The sequence below is a fragment of the Cherax quadricarinatus genome, chromosome 18 (genome assembly GCF_038502225.1).
Source record: "Cherax quadricarinatus isolate ZL_2023a chromosome 18, ASM3850222v1, whole genome shotgun sequence".
NCBI lineage: Eukaryota > Metazoa > Arthropoda > Malacostraca > Decapoda > Parastacidae > Cherax > Cherax quadricarinatus.
Window position 1 is genome coordinate 23,137,685 of NC_091309.1, and position 19,118 is coordinate 23,156,802.

The 19,118-nt window shown below is 37.3% G+C and overlaps 1 protein-coding gene across 5 annotated transcripts in view; it reads left to right on the plus strand.

The window, feature by feature from the left end:
- The window catches only part of LOC128689437 (tyrosine-protein phosphatase non-receptor type 11), a 206,975-nt gene extending 188,142 nt beyond the window's left edge, over nt 1–18,833 (plus strand). For 4 of the 5 annotated variants that reach the window (XM_053777742.2, XM_070086332.1, XM_070086333.1 and 1 more), the window contains one exon: nt 2,014–2,729. In XM_053777742.2, the coding sequence (XP_053633717.1) occupies nt 2,014–2,230 (217 nt within the window). In that variant the 3' untranslated portion in view covers nt 2,231–2,729. Of the gene's footprint in view, nt 1–2,013; nt 2,730–16,324 lie in introns of those variants that run through there. The other variant, XM_053777743.2, reaches the window with a different exon arrangement.
- Nucleotides 18,834–19,118: the final 285 nt, after the last annotated feature.

The window sequence follows — 19,118 nt, forward strand, 5'->3', positions numbered from 1 at the left end:
TGTACAGTACAGTGAAGCATGGGACCCATTTAAACACCAAAGTTTATTTTAATAAACTAAACAATTAAAAATTATGTTTTTTTAATAACAACACTGGCAGTCTCACACCGAGGCAGGATGACCCAAAAAACAAGAAACTTTTTTTTATGTTTAGTAATTTATGCAGAAGGGGTTACTAGCCCCTTGCTCCTGGCATTTTAGTTGCCTTTTTTGACACATGGCTTCTCCACTTCCCCAATGATAAAATTTACTGATATATTACCAAAATTTTTCTTTTTCAGGCCACCCTGCCTTGGTGGGAGATGGTCGATGTGTTAATAAAATAATTACCAAAATGGAGGAGAATGTGTTCACAGCAAGCTTAATGTAATAACATTCTGATAGGTTTACAGCATTTTCTGTTTGAAACTTAATGTGGGAGATCTGAGGCAGCCAATAGACTGTCTAGATAGTTAATACAGTTGGGGTCAGTTCCATTTATAACAGGTTAAATAATGAAAATTTTGATAATTTTCCTGTATTATATGTGCAGTGAAGTTTGTTACATTGGAATCTAGACTCTATACATAGTAATTACTGACCTCCATTTAATGGATTTGATATATAGAGGGTAAATTGATTTTGGAAACTATGAACAAAGTTCACTGGGTACAAAATTGTCAGTCATAGTTATGGCAGGTAATGGGCAAATTACAAAATTATAAAAAAAACTCCACTGGGTAGAATTGATGAAAAAAAAGTGAGTGGTGCATTGAGGTATTTATGGAGACAATGTTATCCATGGAAGCAAAGAAGGGAATGTATGAAAGTGTAGTGGTACCAGCGCTCTTATATGGGTGTGAAACTTGGGTTGAAAATGCTGCAGCGAGGAGGCGGTTGGAGGCAGTGGAGATGTCCTGTCTCAGGGCAATGTGTGGTGTAAATATTATGCAGAGAATTCGGAGTGTGGAAATTAGGAGAAGGTGTGGAGTTAATAAAAGTATTAGTCAGAGGGCTGAAGAGGGGTTGTTGAGGTGGTTAGGTCATTTAGAGAGAATGGATGAAAGTAGAATGACATGGAGAGCGTATAAATCTGTAGGGAAAGGAAGGCGGGGTAGGGGTCATCCTTAAAAAGGTTGGAGGGAGAGGATAAAGGTGGTTTTGTGGGCGAGGGGCTTGGACTTCCAGCAAGCCTGCATAAGCATGTTAGATAGGAGTGAATGGAGACAAATGGTTTTTGGGACCTGACAAGCTATTGGAGTGTGAGCAGGGTAATGGTTAGTGAAAGGATTCAGGAAAACCAGTTATTTTTATATAGCCAAACTTGAGTCCTGGAAATGGGAAGCACAATGCTTGCACTTTAAAGGAGGCATTTGGGATATTGGCAGTTTGGAGGGATGTTATGTATCTTTTTATATGCTTCTAAACTGTTGTATCTGGGCACCTCTGCAAAGACAGTGATTATGTATGAATGAGGTGAAAGTGTTGAATGATGATGAAAGTATTTTCTTTTTGGGGATTTTCTTTTTCGGTCACCCTGCCTTGGTGGGAGATGGCCGACTTGTTGAAAAAAAAAAATCCAAACTCTAATATCATTCACTAATGCTTTCAACATTTTGTGAATACAGCTAGGGTAAGTGAATGACTGTTAATGGCACAGTAATGTGTAGTTAAAGTAAAATTAGCGATTATTCTCCTTTTTGTACAGGCTTTTAGCTACTATTTCCCTGAAGTTTCACCGCCATAGATGAATTTCATGGAGTAAAAATATGCCACAATTTGTCAGTCATCATATTTTGAAAACATCATAGATCGGGTCTTAATCTGTGGTCTGCTGTATACACAATATTATACATTGATGTAGTACAGTACAGTGGAAACATTTTTTTTTTGTATTTTCTGATCCTTAATAAATCTAATTTATTTTCAGGCAATTTTCTTTGTGGGAAAAATATAAAGACCCATGGATCTTCTTATAATATATAACTTTAGGATCCTGTCATTACTTTGTTATAATTATTTTGCTTCTCATAGGCCTCCTGATGAACTTCCGAAGCAAATTTACGAAAATGTTCCTCCGGCTGTGAAAGAGAAGAAGACAAAATCTGCCACGATGTCCCCATCGACACCCACTTCTCCCACCTTCCCAACTTCTCCCATTGGATTTCCCAGTTCTCCAGCTGGCATTGCTACAGCCTTTCCCGTCCCTGCTGCTGCACCACGCCCTTCTATGCCACCCCGTGCCACCTGACAAGAGAGTTCAGAGTAGAAAGACTCATATTAGTAGAAATTTCAGGCTTTAATTTTGGCTGATTCTCTTACTTTTCAAACTCCTCAAATTGTACTAGAAATCATTATTGGCCAGAAAAATGTTTCTTCATGCTCTTGTTCAACTAAATTTATAGTTTCTTTCTGCTCTGAACACATTGACTGTTTCTGAGTTCATAAAGTTTTGTACAAATAGCAAAAGGCTGGACCTACATGTAACATGTTTAACAGAAGACGCAGCTGTAATTTTTATTAAGTGAAGATGAGCTTGAACATCAGAAAAAAATCTCATCTGAATCTGCTGCAGATTTGCATAGCTAGTCAACTGCATTTTCTGTTATTTTAATTATTTAGCCCCTATAACTATCAAATGAGAATTAAGGAAATTAGTTCCTCTGGTCTTGCTCTGAGAGAGCACTTAAATGCATTGGTGTTATTAATCATTAGAGCTTAGAAGGTTATAAATTCCTAATAAGATTATTTTTTTTGTGTATCAAATCCTGTGGGGTATTTGAATGGGCCTGAAGGTACCTGATGTAACCACACAAAATAAGACACTCCACTCCAGTCTAAAACTACCAGTGCATTTCAATGCAATTGTTTCTTATAACTTAACACTAATAATTCTGTTTATACATTCCAAAGCGAGATAGGGCCATGGGCTCTGTTTTTCAACCCTATCAAGTGAGATTAAGTGTTTCCTGAATATGTCTTGGTGAGTAATTATATATTGATGTGTGTTTCATGGAAGGTAACTAGATTTTTTTTTTCCACTTCAAATAATATACTGCATACTTATGTGTGTGTGTGTGTGTGTGTGTGTGTGTGTGTGTATAATGTAAAAGGAGAAACTTTCATTTTTCCTTTTGGGCCACCCCGCCTCGGTGGGATATGGCCGATGTGTTGAAAGAAAGAAAGAAATGTATATATATATGTATATATGTATGTATATATGTATGTATATATGTATGTATGTATGTATGTATATATATATATATATATATACATACATACATACATACATACACACACACATACACACATACACACATACATACATACATACATACATACATTCATACATACACACACACATACACACATACACACATACATACATACATACATACATACATACATACATACACACACACACACACACACACACACACACACACACACACACACACACACAGTGGAACCTTGGCTTACGAGTTTAATCCATTCCATGACCTCGTTCGTATCCCAATTTGTTCATATGCTGAGTCAATTCTCCTCATAGAAATTAATTGAAATGGCATTAATCTATTCCAGCAAATTCCTGCTCTTAGGAGGCGCAACAAAATACTTCAGTATGATGCTAATATCAACTCCATGGCTTATTTACATATCACAATTCATCTAATTTCACCATCACTCAAGGAATGCACAACAGGTGCATCATTGTCAGTGTTCAGCATTTCTTCGATGTCGGCTTCCTGTAACTCCATTAGCACACAGTCAAGATGAGTAAATAGAATTGTCAACGCTTATTGCTTGGGTACGTTTATTCTGTTAGTGGGTTGGATCTGTGAAGGACCTGCCTAGTATGGGCCAACAGGCCTACTGCAGTGTTCTTCCTTTGTAATGTTATTATGTACCCACGACACCAGTCATACCCAGCCCCTCCCACTCATATATTTGTCCAATATCTTTTTAAAGCTATCCAAGGTTCTATCAAAGCTAAAACCTTGGATAGTTTCAAATTTAGGTTGGATAAATATGTGAGTGAGAGGGGTTGGATTCGGGTGGGACTTGCACATGAGTGAGAGGGGTTGGATTTGAGTGGGACTTGCATGTGAGTAAATAGGATTATTAAAGCTTATTGCTTGGGTAGCATTGAAAATTGAGTTGGGCAAATATTCTGTTAGTGGGATGTAGTGTGAATGACCTGTGTAGTATGAGCCAACAGGCCTGCTGCAGTGTATTATTATTATTAGTACGTATGTATTATGATATTAATAATAATTATTATTATTATTATTAATTTAGGGAAATGGAGCACAGATCCAATTCCCTTGATCAAGAGCCCCTCACCAAGGAACCTCCCTTGAGGGAGAAGTTCGCATCCTGAAATCTCATTCGTATCCAGAAGCAAAAAATTGATCGAATGACTGTTCATATCCTGAAAAATTCACATGGTGGGGCATTCATAAGCCGAGGATCCACTGTACGTATATATATAATATATATATAATATATATATATGTTATAAGAAGAGCAGAGTATATGGAGAGTAAAAGAAAGGTGAAGAGAGTGGTGAGAGAGTGCAAAAGGAGAGCAGATGAAAGAGTGGGAGAGGCACTGTCAAGAAATTTTAATGAAAATAAGAAAAAATTTTGGAGTGAGTTAAACAAGTTAAGAAAGCCTAGGGAAAGTATGGATTTGTCCTTTAAAAACAGAGTAGGGGAGTTAGTAGATGGGGAGAGGGAGGTATTAGGTAGATGGCGAGAATATTTTGAGGAACTTTTAAATTTTGAGGAAGAAAGGGAGGTGGTAATTTCATGCACTGGCCAGGGAGGTATACCATCTTTTAGGAGTGAAGAAGAGCAGGATGTAAGTGTGGTGGAGGTACGTGAGGCATTATGTAGAATGAAAGGGGGTAAAGCAGCTGGAACTGATGGGATCATGACAGAAATGTTAAAAGCAGGGGGGATATAGTGTTGGAGTGGTTGGTACTTTTGTTTAATAAATGTATGAAAGAGGGGAAGGTACCTAGGGATTGGTGGAGAGCATGTATAGTCCCTTTATATAAAGGGAAAGGGGACAAAAGAGATTGTAAAAATTATAGAGGAATAAGTTTACTGAGTATACCAGGAAAAGTATACGGTAGGGTTATAATTGAAAGAATTAGAGGTAAGACAGAATGTAGAATTGCGGATGAGCAAGGAGGCTTCAGAGTGGGTAGGGGATGTGTAGATCAAGTGTTTACATTGAAGCATATATGTGAACAGTATTTAGATAAAGGTAGGGAAGTTTTTATTGCATTTATGGATTTAGAAAAGGCATATGATAGAGTGGATAGAGGAGCAATGTGGCAGATGTTGCAAGTTTATGGAATAGGTGGTAAGTTACTAAATGCTGTAAAGAGCTTTTATGAGGATAGTGAGGCTCAGGTTAGGGTGTGTAGAAGAGAGGGAGAATACTTCCCGGTAAAAGTAGGTCTTAGACAGGGATGTGTAATGTCACCATGGTTGTTTAATATATTTATAGATGGGGTTGTAAAAGAAGTAAATGCTAGGGTGTTCGGGAGAGGGGTAGGATTAAATTATGGGGAATCAAATTCAAAATGGGAATTGACACAGTTACTTTTTGCTGATGATACTGTGCTTATGGGAGATTCTAAAGAAAAATTGCAAAGGTTAGTGGATGAGTTTGAGAATGTGTGTAAAGGTAGAAAGTTGAAAGTGAACATAGAAAAGAGTAAGGTGATGAGGGTATCAAATGATTTAGATAAAGAAAAATTGGATATCAAATTGGGGAGGAGGAGTATGGAAGAAGTGAATGTTTTCAGATACTTGGGAGTTGACGTGTCGGCGGATGGATTTATGAAGGATGAGGTTAATCATAGAATTGATGAGGGAAAAAAGGTGAGTGGTGCGTTGAGGTATATGTGGAGTCAAAAAACGTTATCTATGGAGGCAAAGAAGGGAATGTATGAAAGTATAGTAGTACCAACACTCTTATATGGATGTGAAGCTTGGATGGTAAATGCAGCAGCGAGGAGATGGTTGGAGGCAGTGGAGATGTCCTGTCTAAGGGCAATGTGTGGTGTAAATATTATGCAGAAAATTCGGAGTGTGGAAATTAGGAGAAGGTGTGGAGTTAATAAAAGCATTAGTCAGAGGGCAGAAGAGGGGTTATTGAGGTGGTTTGGTCATTTAGAGAGAATGGATCAAAGTAGAATGACATGGAAAGCATATAAATCTATAGGGGAAGGAAAGAGGGGTAGGGGTCGTCCTCGAAAGGGTTGGAAAGAGGGGGTAAAGGAGGTTTTGTGGGCGAGGGGCTTGGACTTCCAGCAAGCGTGCATGAGCGTGTTAGGAGTGAATGGAGACGAATGATACTTGGGACCTGACGATCTGTTGGAGTGTGAGCAGGGTAATATTTAGTGAAGGGATTCAGGGAAACCGGTTATTTTCATATAGTCGGACTTGAGTCCTGGAAATGGGAAGTACAATGCCTGCACTTTAAAGGAGTGGTTTGGGATATTGGCAGTTTGGAGGGATATGTTGTGTATCTTTATACGTATATGCTTCTAAACTGTTGTATTCTGGGCACCTCTGCAAAAGCAGTGATAATGTGTGAGTGTGGTGAAAGTGTTGAATGATGATGAAAGTATTTTCTTTTTGGGGATTTTCTTTCTTTTTTGGGTCACCCTGCCTCGGTGGGAGACGACCGACTTGTTAAAAAAAAATATATATATATATATATATATATATATATATATATATATATATATATATATATTATATATATATATATATATATATATATATATATATATATATATATATATATATATATATATATTTATATATTTATTTATTTATTTATTTATTTATTTATTTATTTATTTTCAACAAGTCGGTCGTCTCCCACCGAGGCAGGGTGACCCAAAAAAGAAAGAAAGTCCCCAAAAAGAAAATACTTTCATCATCATTCAACACTTTCACCACACTCGCACATTATCACTGTTTTTGCAGAGGTGCTCAGAATACAACAGTCTAGAAGCATACACATATAAAGATACACAACATATCCCTCCTAACTGCCAATATCCCAAACCCCTCCTTTAAAGTGCAGGCATTGTACTTCCCATTTCCAGGACTCAAGTCCGACTATATGAAAATAACCGGTTTCCCTGAATCCCTTCACTAAATATTACCCTGCTCACACTCCAACAGATCGTCAGGTCCCAAGTACCATTCGTCTCCATTCACTCCTATCTAACACGCCATTTCCCACTGAGGTAGGGTGACCCAAAAAGAAAGAAAAATACTTTCAGCATCACTCATACGTAATCACTGTCTTTGCAGAGGCACTCAGATACGACAGTTTAGAAGTCCCTCCAATCTGCCAATATCCGAAACCCCCTCCTTCAAAGTGCAGGCATTGTACTTCCCATTTCCAGGACTCAAGTCTGGCTAACCGGTTTCCCTGAGTCCCTTCTTACACTCCAACAGCTTTTCAGGTTCCAAAAACCATTCGTCTCCATTCACTCCTATCTAACACGCTCACGCACGCTTGCTGGAAGTCCAAGCCCCTTGCCCACAAAACTTCCTTTACCCGCTCCCTCCAACCTTTTCGGGGACAACCCCTACCTTACCTTCCACAGTAGATTTATGCGGTCTCCAAGTCATTCTACTTTATTCCATTCTCTCTAAATGACCAAACCACCTCAACAGCCCCTCTTCAGCCCTCTGACTAATAATTTTAGTAACTCTACACCTCCTCCTAATTTCTACACTACAAATTCTCTGCATAATACTTACACCACACATTGCCCTTAGACACGACATCTCCAGCTGCCTCCTCCCTGCAGCATTTACAACCCATACTTCAAACTCATATAAAAGTGTTGGTACCATGATACTCTGCCTCCATGGATACCATTCTTTGTCTTCACAGATACCTCAGTGCACCACTCACTTTTTCTTCTTCATCAGTTCCAAAGTTTACCTCATCCTTCATAAACCCATCCGCTGAAAAGTCAGCTCCCAAATATCTGACAACATTCACTTCTTCCATACTCTCTCCCTCCAATGCGATGTCCAATTTTTCTTTATCTAAATCATTTAATACCTTTATCACCTTATTTATATCCATTTTCAACTTTCTACCTTTACACACCCAAATTTGTCCACTAACCTTTGCAACTTTTCTTTAGAATCCCCCAAAAGCACAGTATCATCAGCAAAAAGTAACTGTGTCAACTCTCATTTTGTATTTGATTCCCCATAATTTAAGCCCACCCCTCTCCCCAGTGCCCTAGCATTTATTTCTTTTACAACCCCATCTATAACTATGTTAAACAACCATAGTGACATTACACATCCCTGTCTAAGACCTACTTTTACTGGAAAGTAATCTCCCTCTCCTATACACCTTAACCTGAGCCTCACTATCCTCATAAAAATTCTTTACAGCAACATCTGCTATATTGCTCCCTCATCCACTGTATCATATGCCTTTTTCTAAATCCATAACTTTAATGAAAAGTTTGCTATCTTTATCTTAATATTGTTCACTCATATGCTTCAATGTAAACACACACACACACACACATGCTGGTATATTTATGTATAATGAAGGTTATAGAGAAGTTATCCTCACTGATTCTTATTGAAAAGGGGAATCTTATAATAAGCATTTTCTTATTGCCCACAATTAAGCAACTTATCCATCATACATTTGTGGTGTTCCTTTATACATTAAGACAAATTTAAATGATTTGAGTGCCTTCTATTTCAGATGGCACCTGTTTTGATATGACTGATACAATTATCTAATTATAAAAAGCGGTTAGAGAAGATTTTGTATTGAAATAATTTGTAAGGTATAAGTGATAAATAATTGAAGTCCATAAGCTGTGTACTCTGCAGCTAAAGATAAAGAAGAATGAACTTCTTATCAGTGGGAATTGTGATATTTCATAATAATTTACATAAAAACTTTACTTCATTTATCATGTGTATTTTATCAGCTATGAGTTTATACTAAACTACAAACTACCAAGCTGATAATTAATTGTATGCCTGACACATTTTTTAGTACAATAATCCAAAAAGAAATCAAGATTGCTGATGTATCACAGAAACTCTTTTTTTTTTTTTAATTGTAAATAGTTCCAAGCTCATCAAATTAGTCTTAAATTTCAATTGTGTGTTTTCATATATGCAGAGGGGCTAATTTTAATGGATCATACTGATTTAAAGATAACTATACGTTCCCTGCAGCTACAGCTGCCTTGCCAAAATTTTGCGTAATATAAGTGCCATTTATAATAATTTTATTTTTTATTTACTCATGTAAGGTGAAGTTCATTATACAAAGAATTGTCGGAAACTAATTTTGCTTATCTAGTCCTAACTTTTGCATTTATGTTGCATGATGAACACCGAAAATCTGCAGTCTTACTCGGGGAGAGCCTTATTCACTGTACAAATAACGAAAAAAGGCACAATACTGTGACTGGAACGATACACAAATAACCTGCACATAGAAGAGAGGAGCTTACGACGACATTTCGGTCCGACTTGGACCATTTACAAAGTCACACTAACGAGAAGGAGTGCAGGATGGGTATATATAGGCAGGAGGTGGTAGTAGTAGTAGTGGAAGTAGTGAAGGTGGAAGGAGGTAGTTAGAGTAGGAAGGGCCAGTCAAATAATAAGAAAGAGGAGCACTGCAAGGGAGCTGGTGCCCACAGAGGGTCAGAGCATGAACACCGGGAGGGGATAAACAAATAAGTAAGTAAATAAAGAAGGAACAAATACACAGAGCAGAAGAAAGACAACCCAAAGGAGAAGAGGGAGAAGAAGAAAAAAGGAGGAATCAGGTTAAGTCACGAGTGTTCTGAAGTTTGGAGCATTTTACAATGTAGTGGGAAAGGAAGGCATCTACAGAGACAAAGCTTCGCTTTTTGCGTGACTGTCTTGCTGAACAAGTTCTGCCACCTTCCTTCTCCCATTTCCTGAAACCCAACCCACTGGGCACTCCCTTTCCTGATCATGCCCATCTCCTTCTTCAACAGTTCATCCTTTCTACGAAGTCTCAGGTTGAAGATGCCTTCTTTACTCTCCGTCATCGTCAACGTGCTCTCTTTGCTTCTCTTCCACAAGATCTCTGTAACCTTCTCTTTGCCATTGCTTTTGACACTGCTTACCTGAATTCCCAAATTCATTCCTCTAAACTATGGAATAAACTTCAGATAGCCCTTGGTCTAAATTCTCCCTTACTGACTGTGTCACTAACCTGTCTTCTGTCACACACTCTCAATATGAGCTTCAACTTCTTGATTTTGGTCTTTCCTTTGCCACTTCACCTACCCCTCGCACTGGCATTGCCCTGATTAGCTCTTTTGATTCTTTTCATCAGTCTTTCTCCCGTAATCTTCCTGACTTGTCCACCTTTCGTGGCGCTCTCCTTTTTGCTCTTGATAGTCTGTTTTCAAAGAACCACCACTTTCCGCGCTGTTACCAACTTGCCCTTTCTTCTCTTAAATCCAATACCAACATTGTCATACTATCTTCTGACAAAGGTAATTCGGTAGTTCCTGGATCGCGAGGATTACCTCCGTAAAGCTGATGTCGTGCTCTCTGACTCGCATACCTACACTCCTCTCGTTTCCAACCCTCTTGATCGCATTAAAAGAACTTTTAACAAGAAACTAAGGATTGTCCAACCTCTGTCCTCCTGACTTTGACCTTGTTCAACGTTTTCGTGTCATCTGTCCATCTCTGCCCTATTTCTATGGCCTTCCCAAAACCCATAAACCTGATATTCCCCTACGTCCTATCATATCCTCTAGAGGTTCTGTCTATTGTTCTCTTGCTTCATGGCTGGCCAAAAACCTCACTCCCTTTTTTGATACTTTTTCTCCTGCCCACCTCCGTCACTCTCAAGACTTCATTGAACAGATTTGCTCTCTCCCAACCTGTAAGATGCTTAGTCTTGACATTGAGTCCCTCTTCACCAATGTCCCTCTTGATAATGTCCTTGATTTTCTCAGAGAGAAGGCCAGTGAAGGGTTTCTTCATCTCCCTATACCAACTGATGTCTTTCTTGATCTTATCCGCCTCTGCGTGGACTCTTAATTCCTTTTCCTTCCAAGGGAAATATTATTCTCAAACCTTCGGTGTTGCTATGGGCTCTCCTCTCTCTCCTGTCCTTGCTAATTTTTACATGGAATACCTCGAGACTGTTCTTCTTCCTACTATCGATGTGCTCCCTTCACTCTGGCTCCGCTATGTTGATGACATCTTTGCTCTGTGGCCTCATGACTCTTGTCTCTTCCAACCATTTCTTGATGCTCTTAATAATCTTGCCCCTTCCATTAAGTTTAAAGCTGAATGGGAATCTAATTTCTTGCTTTCTTTTCTTGATGTTCATGTCCACCGCTCAGATACAGGTTTTGCCTTTTCTGTTTACCGCAAGCTTATGCACAGTGGCATGTACATTCACTACTTCTCTTATCATGCTTCCTCTGTTAAGAAAAGTGTTCTTATCTCCCTCTTTCTCCGTGCTCTCCGCATATGTGATCCTCAGTTCCTTCAATCAGAAATTTCCACTCTTCATAATTCATTTTCCCATCTTGGCTACCCTTCCCATTTCATAGACTGCCTTCTCACATGCTAAACGTAATTTCTTCTCTCCCAAACTCTACTCCTGGGAACTCTTCTGTCCTCTGCCTTCCCTACATTTCCGGTCTTTCTAATCTTAACAACTCTCTCCATTCCTTAGACATTACACTTAGTTTCTGCCAGACTAACTCTCTTCGCACTACTCTCATTCATACCTCTCCTCCTTCTACAGATGCTCCTGGTGTCTACTCTATTTCTTGTTCCTCCTGTCCTCTTCCATACTTTGGAGAAACTGGTCGATCTCTTTCTGACAGACTTAGGGAGCACAAAGTAGTGTTAGGCTTGCTGACACTAACAATGCTCTCTTCTGTCACGTCAGAGATCACAGTCATCCTATTGACTGGTTTTCTGCTAAAACCGTCTTCCCTACTTCCAACTTCAACAGTTGCCATCTGGTTGAATCCTCCCTAATACACAACTTTCCTTGTATGAATCTTAGTCCCAGCTTCGTCTCTGTAGATGCCTTCCTCTCCCACTACATTGTAAAATGCTCCAAACTTCAGAACACTCGTGACCTAACCTGATTCCTCCTTTTTTCTTCTTCTCCCTCTTCCCCTTTCCTTTTTCTCCTTTGGGTTGTCTTTCTTCTGCCCTGTGTATTTGTTCTTTCTTTATTTATTTGTTCCCCGCCTCCTCCTCGGTGTTCTTGCTCTGACCCTCTGTGGGCACCAGCTCCCTTGCAGTGCTCCTCTTTCTTAGTACAGTGGACCCCCGCATAACAATCACCTCCGAATGCGACCAATTATGTAAGTGCGTTTGTACGTGTATGTTTGGGGGTCTGAAATGGACTAATCTACTTCACAATATTCCTTATGGGAACAAATTCGGTCAGTACTGGCACCTGAACATACTTCTGGAGTGAAAAAATATCGTTAACCGGGGGTCCACTGTATTTGACTGGCCACTCCTACTCTTACTACCTCCTCACTACTACTTCCTTCCACCTTCACTACTTCCACTGCTACTACTACTACTACTACCACCTACTGCCTATATATACCCGTCCTGCTCTTCTCGTTAGTGTGACTTTGTAAATGGTCCAAGTCGGACCGAAATGTCATCGTAAGCTCCTCTCTTCTATGTGCGGGTTATTTGTGTAATATTCACTGTACAATTCCATAGGCTGATCCGTCTCACTTTTAATGGTAAACCTGAATGTAGGTATGATAGCATTTGCATTTTACCACCTCAGGCAAGGGTATTGAAACACTCCAGCCCTATTTCACCTGGCCTTCATTTTCAGTCTTTAAGGCATCGCCTAGTTTAACACTTTGAATTTCTGTGCTGTCTCTGTATAGATTTATTAAGGTAATATGTCTAATGACTATAATAAAGAGGTTATAAATACAAAAGAAAGTAAAAAAAAAAAAAAAAACAAGGGAAGTTCATACAGCAATAAGGTTATTGGAAATGACATGGATCAGCCAAGTAAAAGATGAGCATATTAACTATACAGCAGACACCATTTCTGCAGAAACTTAAATATGACTGACAAATAACAATATGATTTGAAGGCACATGGTGAGATGCTCATGGTTCAAGGAATTTAGATTGAGCCTGAATTCCTCCCATTCCTCCAGGCTCAGAGAGTAGATAATCTCTCGAAACTCTTCAAAGGTGTATCACTGAATGACCTCTGTAGGATTAGCATTCCCCATGAATGTAATAATTATAAAGCTTTGATTACACATTGACACTGGTAGTTCGTGTAAAAAGAACTTTGTATGAATGATTTTGCCACTGCCACTAAAAAGTGAAGCTGGAAATAAAATTGGACTGTTCTTAACCCTTTCAGGGTCCAAGGCCAAAATTTGAAGTGGTGCCCCAGTGTCCAAGAATTTTAAAAAAAATTTGTTATTTTTTCTTATGAAATGGTAGAGAATCTTTTTGTGAAGGTAATAATACAAAAAGTACGAAATTTGATGGAAAATTGACGAAATTATGCTCTCGCGAATTTTGATGTGTCAGCGATATTTATGAATCGGCGATTTTGCCAACTTTCACTCCCATTTTAGGCCAATTACATTATTCCAGTCAACCAAATTCTTAGCTATTTCACTAGTATTACTTCTATTCTATCGATTGAGCACAAGAAATTGCCAAGTCAACTGTTTCAACTATAAAATAAAGTGATCGGTAATTGGTAATTTGGCCAATTTAACACAGTTCAAAATATTCCAGTTTCAAAATAGGGTCCAGAATAAACAATGTAGGTATTCCTGGCACTAAACTAACATTTTCTCTGTTCATTAGCTACTTTTGAGGCTTTACAAATAAATTCCATTTTGATTTTTTATTCACATAATGAATTTTTATTCACACCAAAAAATAGAAGATTTACTGTTATGCAATATTGTAATAATTGTATAAATATCATCACCACATTTGTGAATGTATATTAGACCCACCAGCTGGCGTGTATTAGACGTGTGAGGTCGTTTGTTTACTCTTGAACATCGGAAAAAATTTAACATTTCCGCTACTTTGAGCTCAGTTTCAAGCCATTTCCAGTGCTAAAACGAATCAAAATCATCTCTATTTCTGTAATATGTCTTCCATTCTATCAAATGTGACCAGGAAATCGCAAATACAACTATAAAAAACATACGAAAAAACACTGCAAAATCCCTGTTTTAATCAAAAATCACGGTCTCAGTTTTTTCTTTCATTATACACAGTGTGCTGCAGGATTTGTTGTATGTGGTGCACACATACCACATAGATGTATTCTCTCATATCTAGGCCCAAATTTACCTCTCACAGTTTATCAGAGTGAGCTGAGCTCATGGCGTAGATCTACGGTTTGGACCCTGAACGTAAAGCCGTAGATCTACGGGACGGACCCTGAAAGGGTTAAAGCTGACTTTATAGGTTTAATAAGTGCCTGAGAATTACCCATCTTAGATCACGATGCTGCTAAACAGTGTCAAAGAATGTGCTCATTCAGTCACTGGACATAACTGCAGAACAAATCTACAATCTAGACAGAGGCTTGCATTTCTAATTTTTTTTTTCATCAAACTGGCCATATCCTAATGAGGCAGCATAACCTAAAAAGAAAAACTAAGGTTTCTCTCTTTAAATTTAGTAATCTATATAGGTGAAGAGGTTACTAGCCCCTTGCTCCTGGCATTTTAGTCACTTCTTAAAATATGCATGGCTAATGGAGAAAGAATTCTGTTCTAATTCCCCATGGAGATGAGAGGAAATAAACAAGAACAAGAACTATTAAGAAAGAAGAAAACCCAGAGGGATATGTATATATATGCATGTACATGCATTGTGTAGTGTGACCTAAGTGTAAGTAGGTGAAGCAAGATATACCTGTTATCCTGCATGTTTATGAGACAGAAAAAAAGACACCGGCAATCCTGCCATCATGCAAAACAATTACAGGTTTCCATTTCACACTTGATTGGCTGGACAGAAGTACCTCCTTGGGTGGTTTCTGTCTACCAACTTATTGTCTAGATTGCATTTCTAATATATACTACAAGGCAGGAATATTTTGGAAAGGTTTTCAACAGTATTCTTTTCTAGCAATGAAAAATTATTACCTAGCATAAAAGAATCAAAGGAGAGCCTAACAGCCATGACGTTGGCACATACAGATGGTTAACTATGGGGTACTTGACATTGGAAATAGTGCTTGTCCAAGTGCACTCTGGGTAGTCAGATGTTTCAAATTTATTGCCAGTAAAACAAGGTGGTCTTGCTTACACAAACTTGCAGAAATTTTGGGGCTCTTAAAGACCCAGATTGTGATGCTACTTAAGTTCTCATCACCTGGGTCCTGAGTAAAGTATAGTAATTTCAAATATGTCAAAAGATGCCTCATACTATTCTAAGACTTGGAGAAGTGGATATTGTATGATGATAATGTTCTTGTTTATCGACTTGAACTCAAACCCTTGAAAATGTGATGAAGTGACAATGATTCCTCAAACTATTACATCAGTGGACAGGTGTGCATCTACTATGGATGATTTGGTAAACTGTAATGGATATGAATCCATTCATTATCCAGAAGTGTGATAAAAATAAACATGGCATTATCAAGACATTTATTGAAGAGATGTTTCGCTCAACAGGAGTTAAGTCAGAATTCTTACCAAGCAAGAAATGCAATTTTACAAAATAAGGTTAGCATTTTTCAGAAATATGCATAATTTTATGAATAAGGTAACATTTTTTTTATTTTAAAAGGGTTTAAATGATGCTCTAGGGCAGCTTTTTAATAGGAAGCCCATTAGTAATGCTCCTGCTGGATGTTGAAGATCAGAAAAATGTGTTAGGTGACTAGTCTGATACTGTGCTTCCTTCTTTTGATGATCTTTGTAATTTGCAATTTTCTTTTGACTGTATTTGCATCTGGTGCCTTGATGCTGGTGAAGGGCTCTTAATCCAGTGAATTGGACTTATCCTCCCCATGCTTGGATCAGATATGATTGCCTCTCACTCCCCTAGGTGCTCCCACAGTTTCTTAATCGGATGATGCTTTAATTCATCTTGGACTCCTTTCAATACTTACAGCAAAAAATTTCTGAAGAGGACATATAAACTGTTTTCTGTTATACACGTGTAAGTTTTACAAGTGTATATATTGCATTTAAACGATGTTATCCTCTTTCAAGAGAAAATTGGCAGTAAGAGAAAGTTCCTTCTCCCAACAGCTCAAGATTTTCGGTGTTTGACTGTAACAAAAATTGGCAGTTTCCTGGAATTCACAAGGTGATCATTTCTTAATTTCATTTGTTGTAGTAAGAAATAAAAATTTTTAGTGACAACAGCAAAGTAGGGTCAATTGCTAAAACAAAAATCAGTCACCTCCTAAATCTACAAACCCTTCACTTCAATATTCACACTTTTGTTAGCTCTCCCATATGATTTTGGCCACAACAGTATGAATCAAGTGTTGTAATTTTAAGTAAATATGCACTTGAATATACAGTAATTAGACTGATTTCATGTTTCATTGCATTTTCTAAATACAAGTATCTTTTAGTGATTTCAGCATACTGTATTTTCTGATGACTAGCTTCAAGAGTACACCTGTGCACCCAAAGTCTACTGGTTGTTATGTGTGTGCCAAATATTGCATCTTCTGTACTATTGTGCTACTGTGCTTTCATGTGTCGTGCTCTCTGATGACAGCAAGTCTACACATTAGAGGAATTTGAACTTTGGTGTTTATCTTCAGTGTTCAAAGACGTCATTCATATGAATGAAAACCTAGACTTTCTTATTTATTGATTACAATTTTACATTCTTCTTGGTATGCCTACAAGTAGGCTGTTCCTGGGCTTCTTACCTTACCATGTTGCTCATCACATCGTTTGGTTGAATGTTTTGCTGGGGAAAAAATAATTGAAACTTATATATTAGATTTTAACACATTATGTAAGGGGAGGTGGGAATCAAACTGATGGCTGCTTCAATTCCCAATACACCTTACATAATTTGTTATTTTCATATGGCAACATTCTCATTTCATTTCTTGTACATGAGATTTCATACATGGACAGTTAATCATATTTGATCTCCAGTTGTGAACAACTGGACTAGTTGTACTTTGATGTATGGCAGTAGCTGTATGCTATATCTGATTTCAGAGAAAATACAAATTAATAATATAAGTTTATAGTCAAGGTGATGTAGTGTTATGAGTGTTGTGTGGAGTAATAAACATGTTTTCCAGTAAATGAACAGTGACAAGCCAGCAGTTATATGATGGCGAGTTGTGTCATCTTTATAGTCACAAATAATGCTGCTACACATACTTGATTCTTTCTTAAATTATACCGAAAATTACTGTTTTCTGAAATATATTTTGAATCCCAGTGTGCTATCAACTTTATATATTTACAGGGATTTCTATGTCAATTTGAAATACTATATATCCTGTTTCAAGAATTCATGCCTAATCGTCTTTTTTCATGTGTAATACATTCGAAGGTGTTACAGAGCTCAAAATAGTGTAAACAAGTTGTTAAGGTTATAAATATCAGGCAATGCTTAAATGTTTTGATATGGCAAAATAGATTATGAATTTTGATTGCTTTTTGGATACCATAATTTTGAAGTTGCAAGTATCAGTAATTCATTTGTGACCTTTTTTTTTTATCATGCTGTATTTATATATTTATTATTATTTATTTTAATGACTTTATAATTAGTGACAGGAGAACATTGAATGTCTTTCACAAATAAGACTGTGTGGGCCATTGCAAGTTAGTTAACTTCCTAACAGTAAGTAACAAATGTACAAAGCAACATCATCCTCTCACTCCTAGTCATCAAGACATTTGTTATAGATTTGACAGTTTGTCAAATTATAGGAAGTTTTCAAATAAATATAGAAGATAATTCAATTTTAACTATTTACATATGGGTACAATCTCATTTGTGATTTTTACCTGCTCTTAAATTAAACATACATGAATGGATTATGTTCAGTAGACTGTTCAGTAAAGTTGGTTTCATCCTTAACAAAACAAATTTTTGACAAAAGTAGAAACACTAAAATAAATATATTACTGCTAGGCAAATACCACAATAACTTAGAGCTTACCTCAGTTCATTGATTCCTTATTTTTCTTGTTAGTACCACTTGCTTAGGGATCGGTTAACTGTTTTTTAGATACAGTTGATCTGTTTATAATAGCACACATAGTCAGTGATATACTGTGCATTTATTTAAACAGTTATTGATGTTCACTGTACAGCACAGTATTTGAAATATCAGGAAATTTGTTCTAAAAAAATTTAATATTCATAACTAGACTCTAGGATTTTGAGAATCACTTAAGAATTAAAGAGCAAATAAAAACATTTTTTACTGCTGTAGACATAGATGACAGAAAGATAAAACTTAACTTTCATCTTACAACTTGCTGAACATGGGTATCTGATGATGTGTGGGTGACCAAGTAATTGGCCCCAATTTATGCAAAGATCACAGAGAGGTAATATTAGTGATAGTGGAAGACATGTAAGCAATGGCAACCATATCTGTTTAGTTTTGTTTTGTCAGGCCCTCCTATGTTACATATTTGTTTATATTTCATTGTAGCAGTATCCCTTGACATGCAACATCAGTATGTTGTGTGGGTATTATAGCTTCCTGCTCTATACAAATTCCCTGTTGACTGTTCTGAAATATACAAATTTTATTGTAAATTATTGATTTGTTTCTTTTATGTTTCCTATGACATATTTTACTGACATGCATAATTTTAAATCATGCATAAACATGGCAACTGTTGCCACACAAAGGCTAAGTAAAAGCCATACAAGTGTTGGATTTACACATCACTTTTTTAGTGATACTTAAACTTGTTATATATTCAGTACATAATTCCAGCAACCTCTTTTTTTTTTTTTATCCTAATATATAGCAGTTGGAATATAGAATTTGCAAGGTCTGTGTTCCTAGAGGCCTTGCTAAAACTGAATTTGTGAATAATA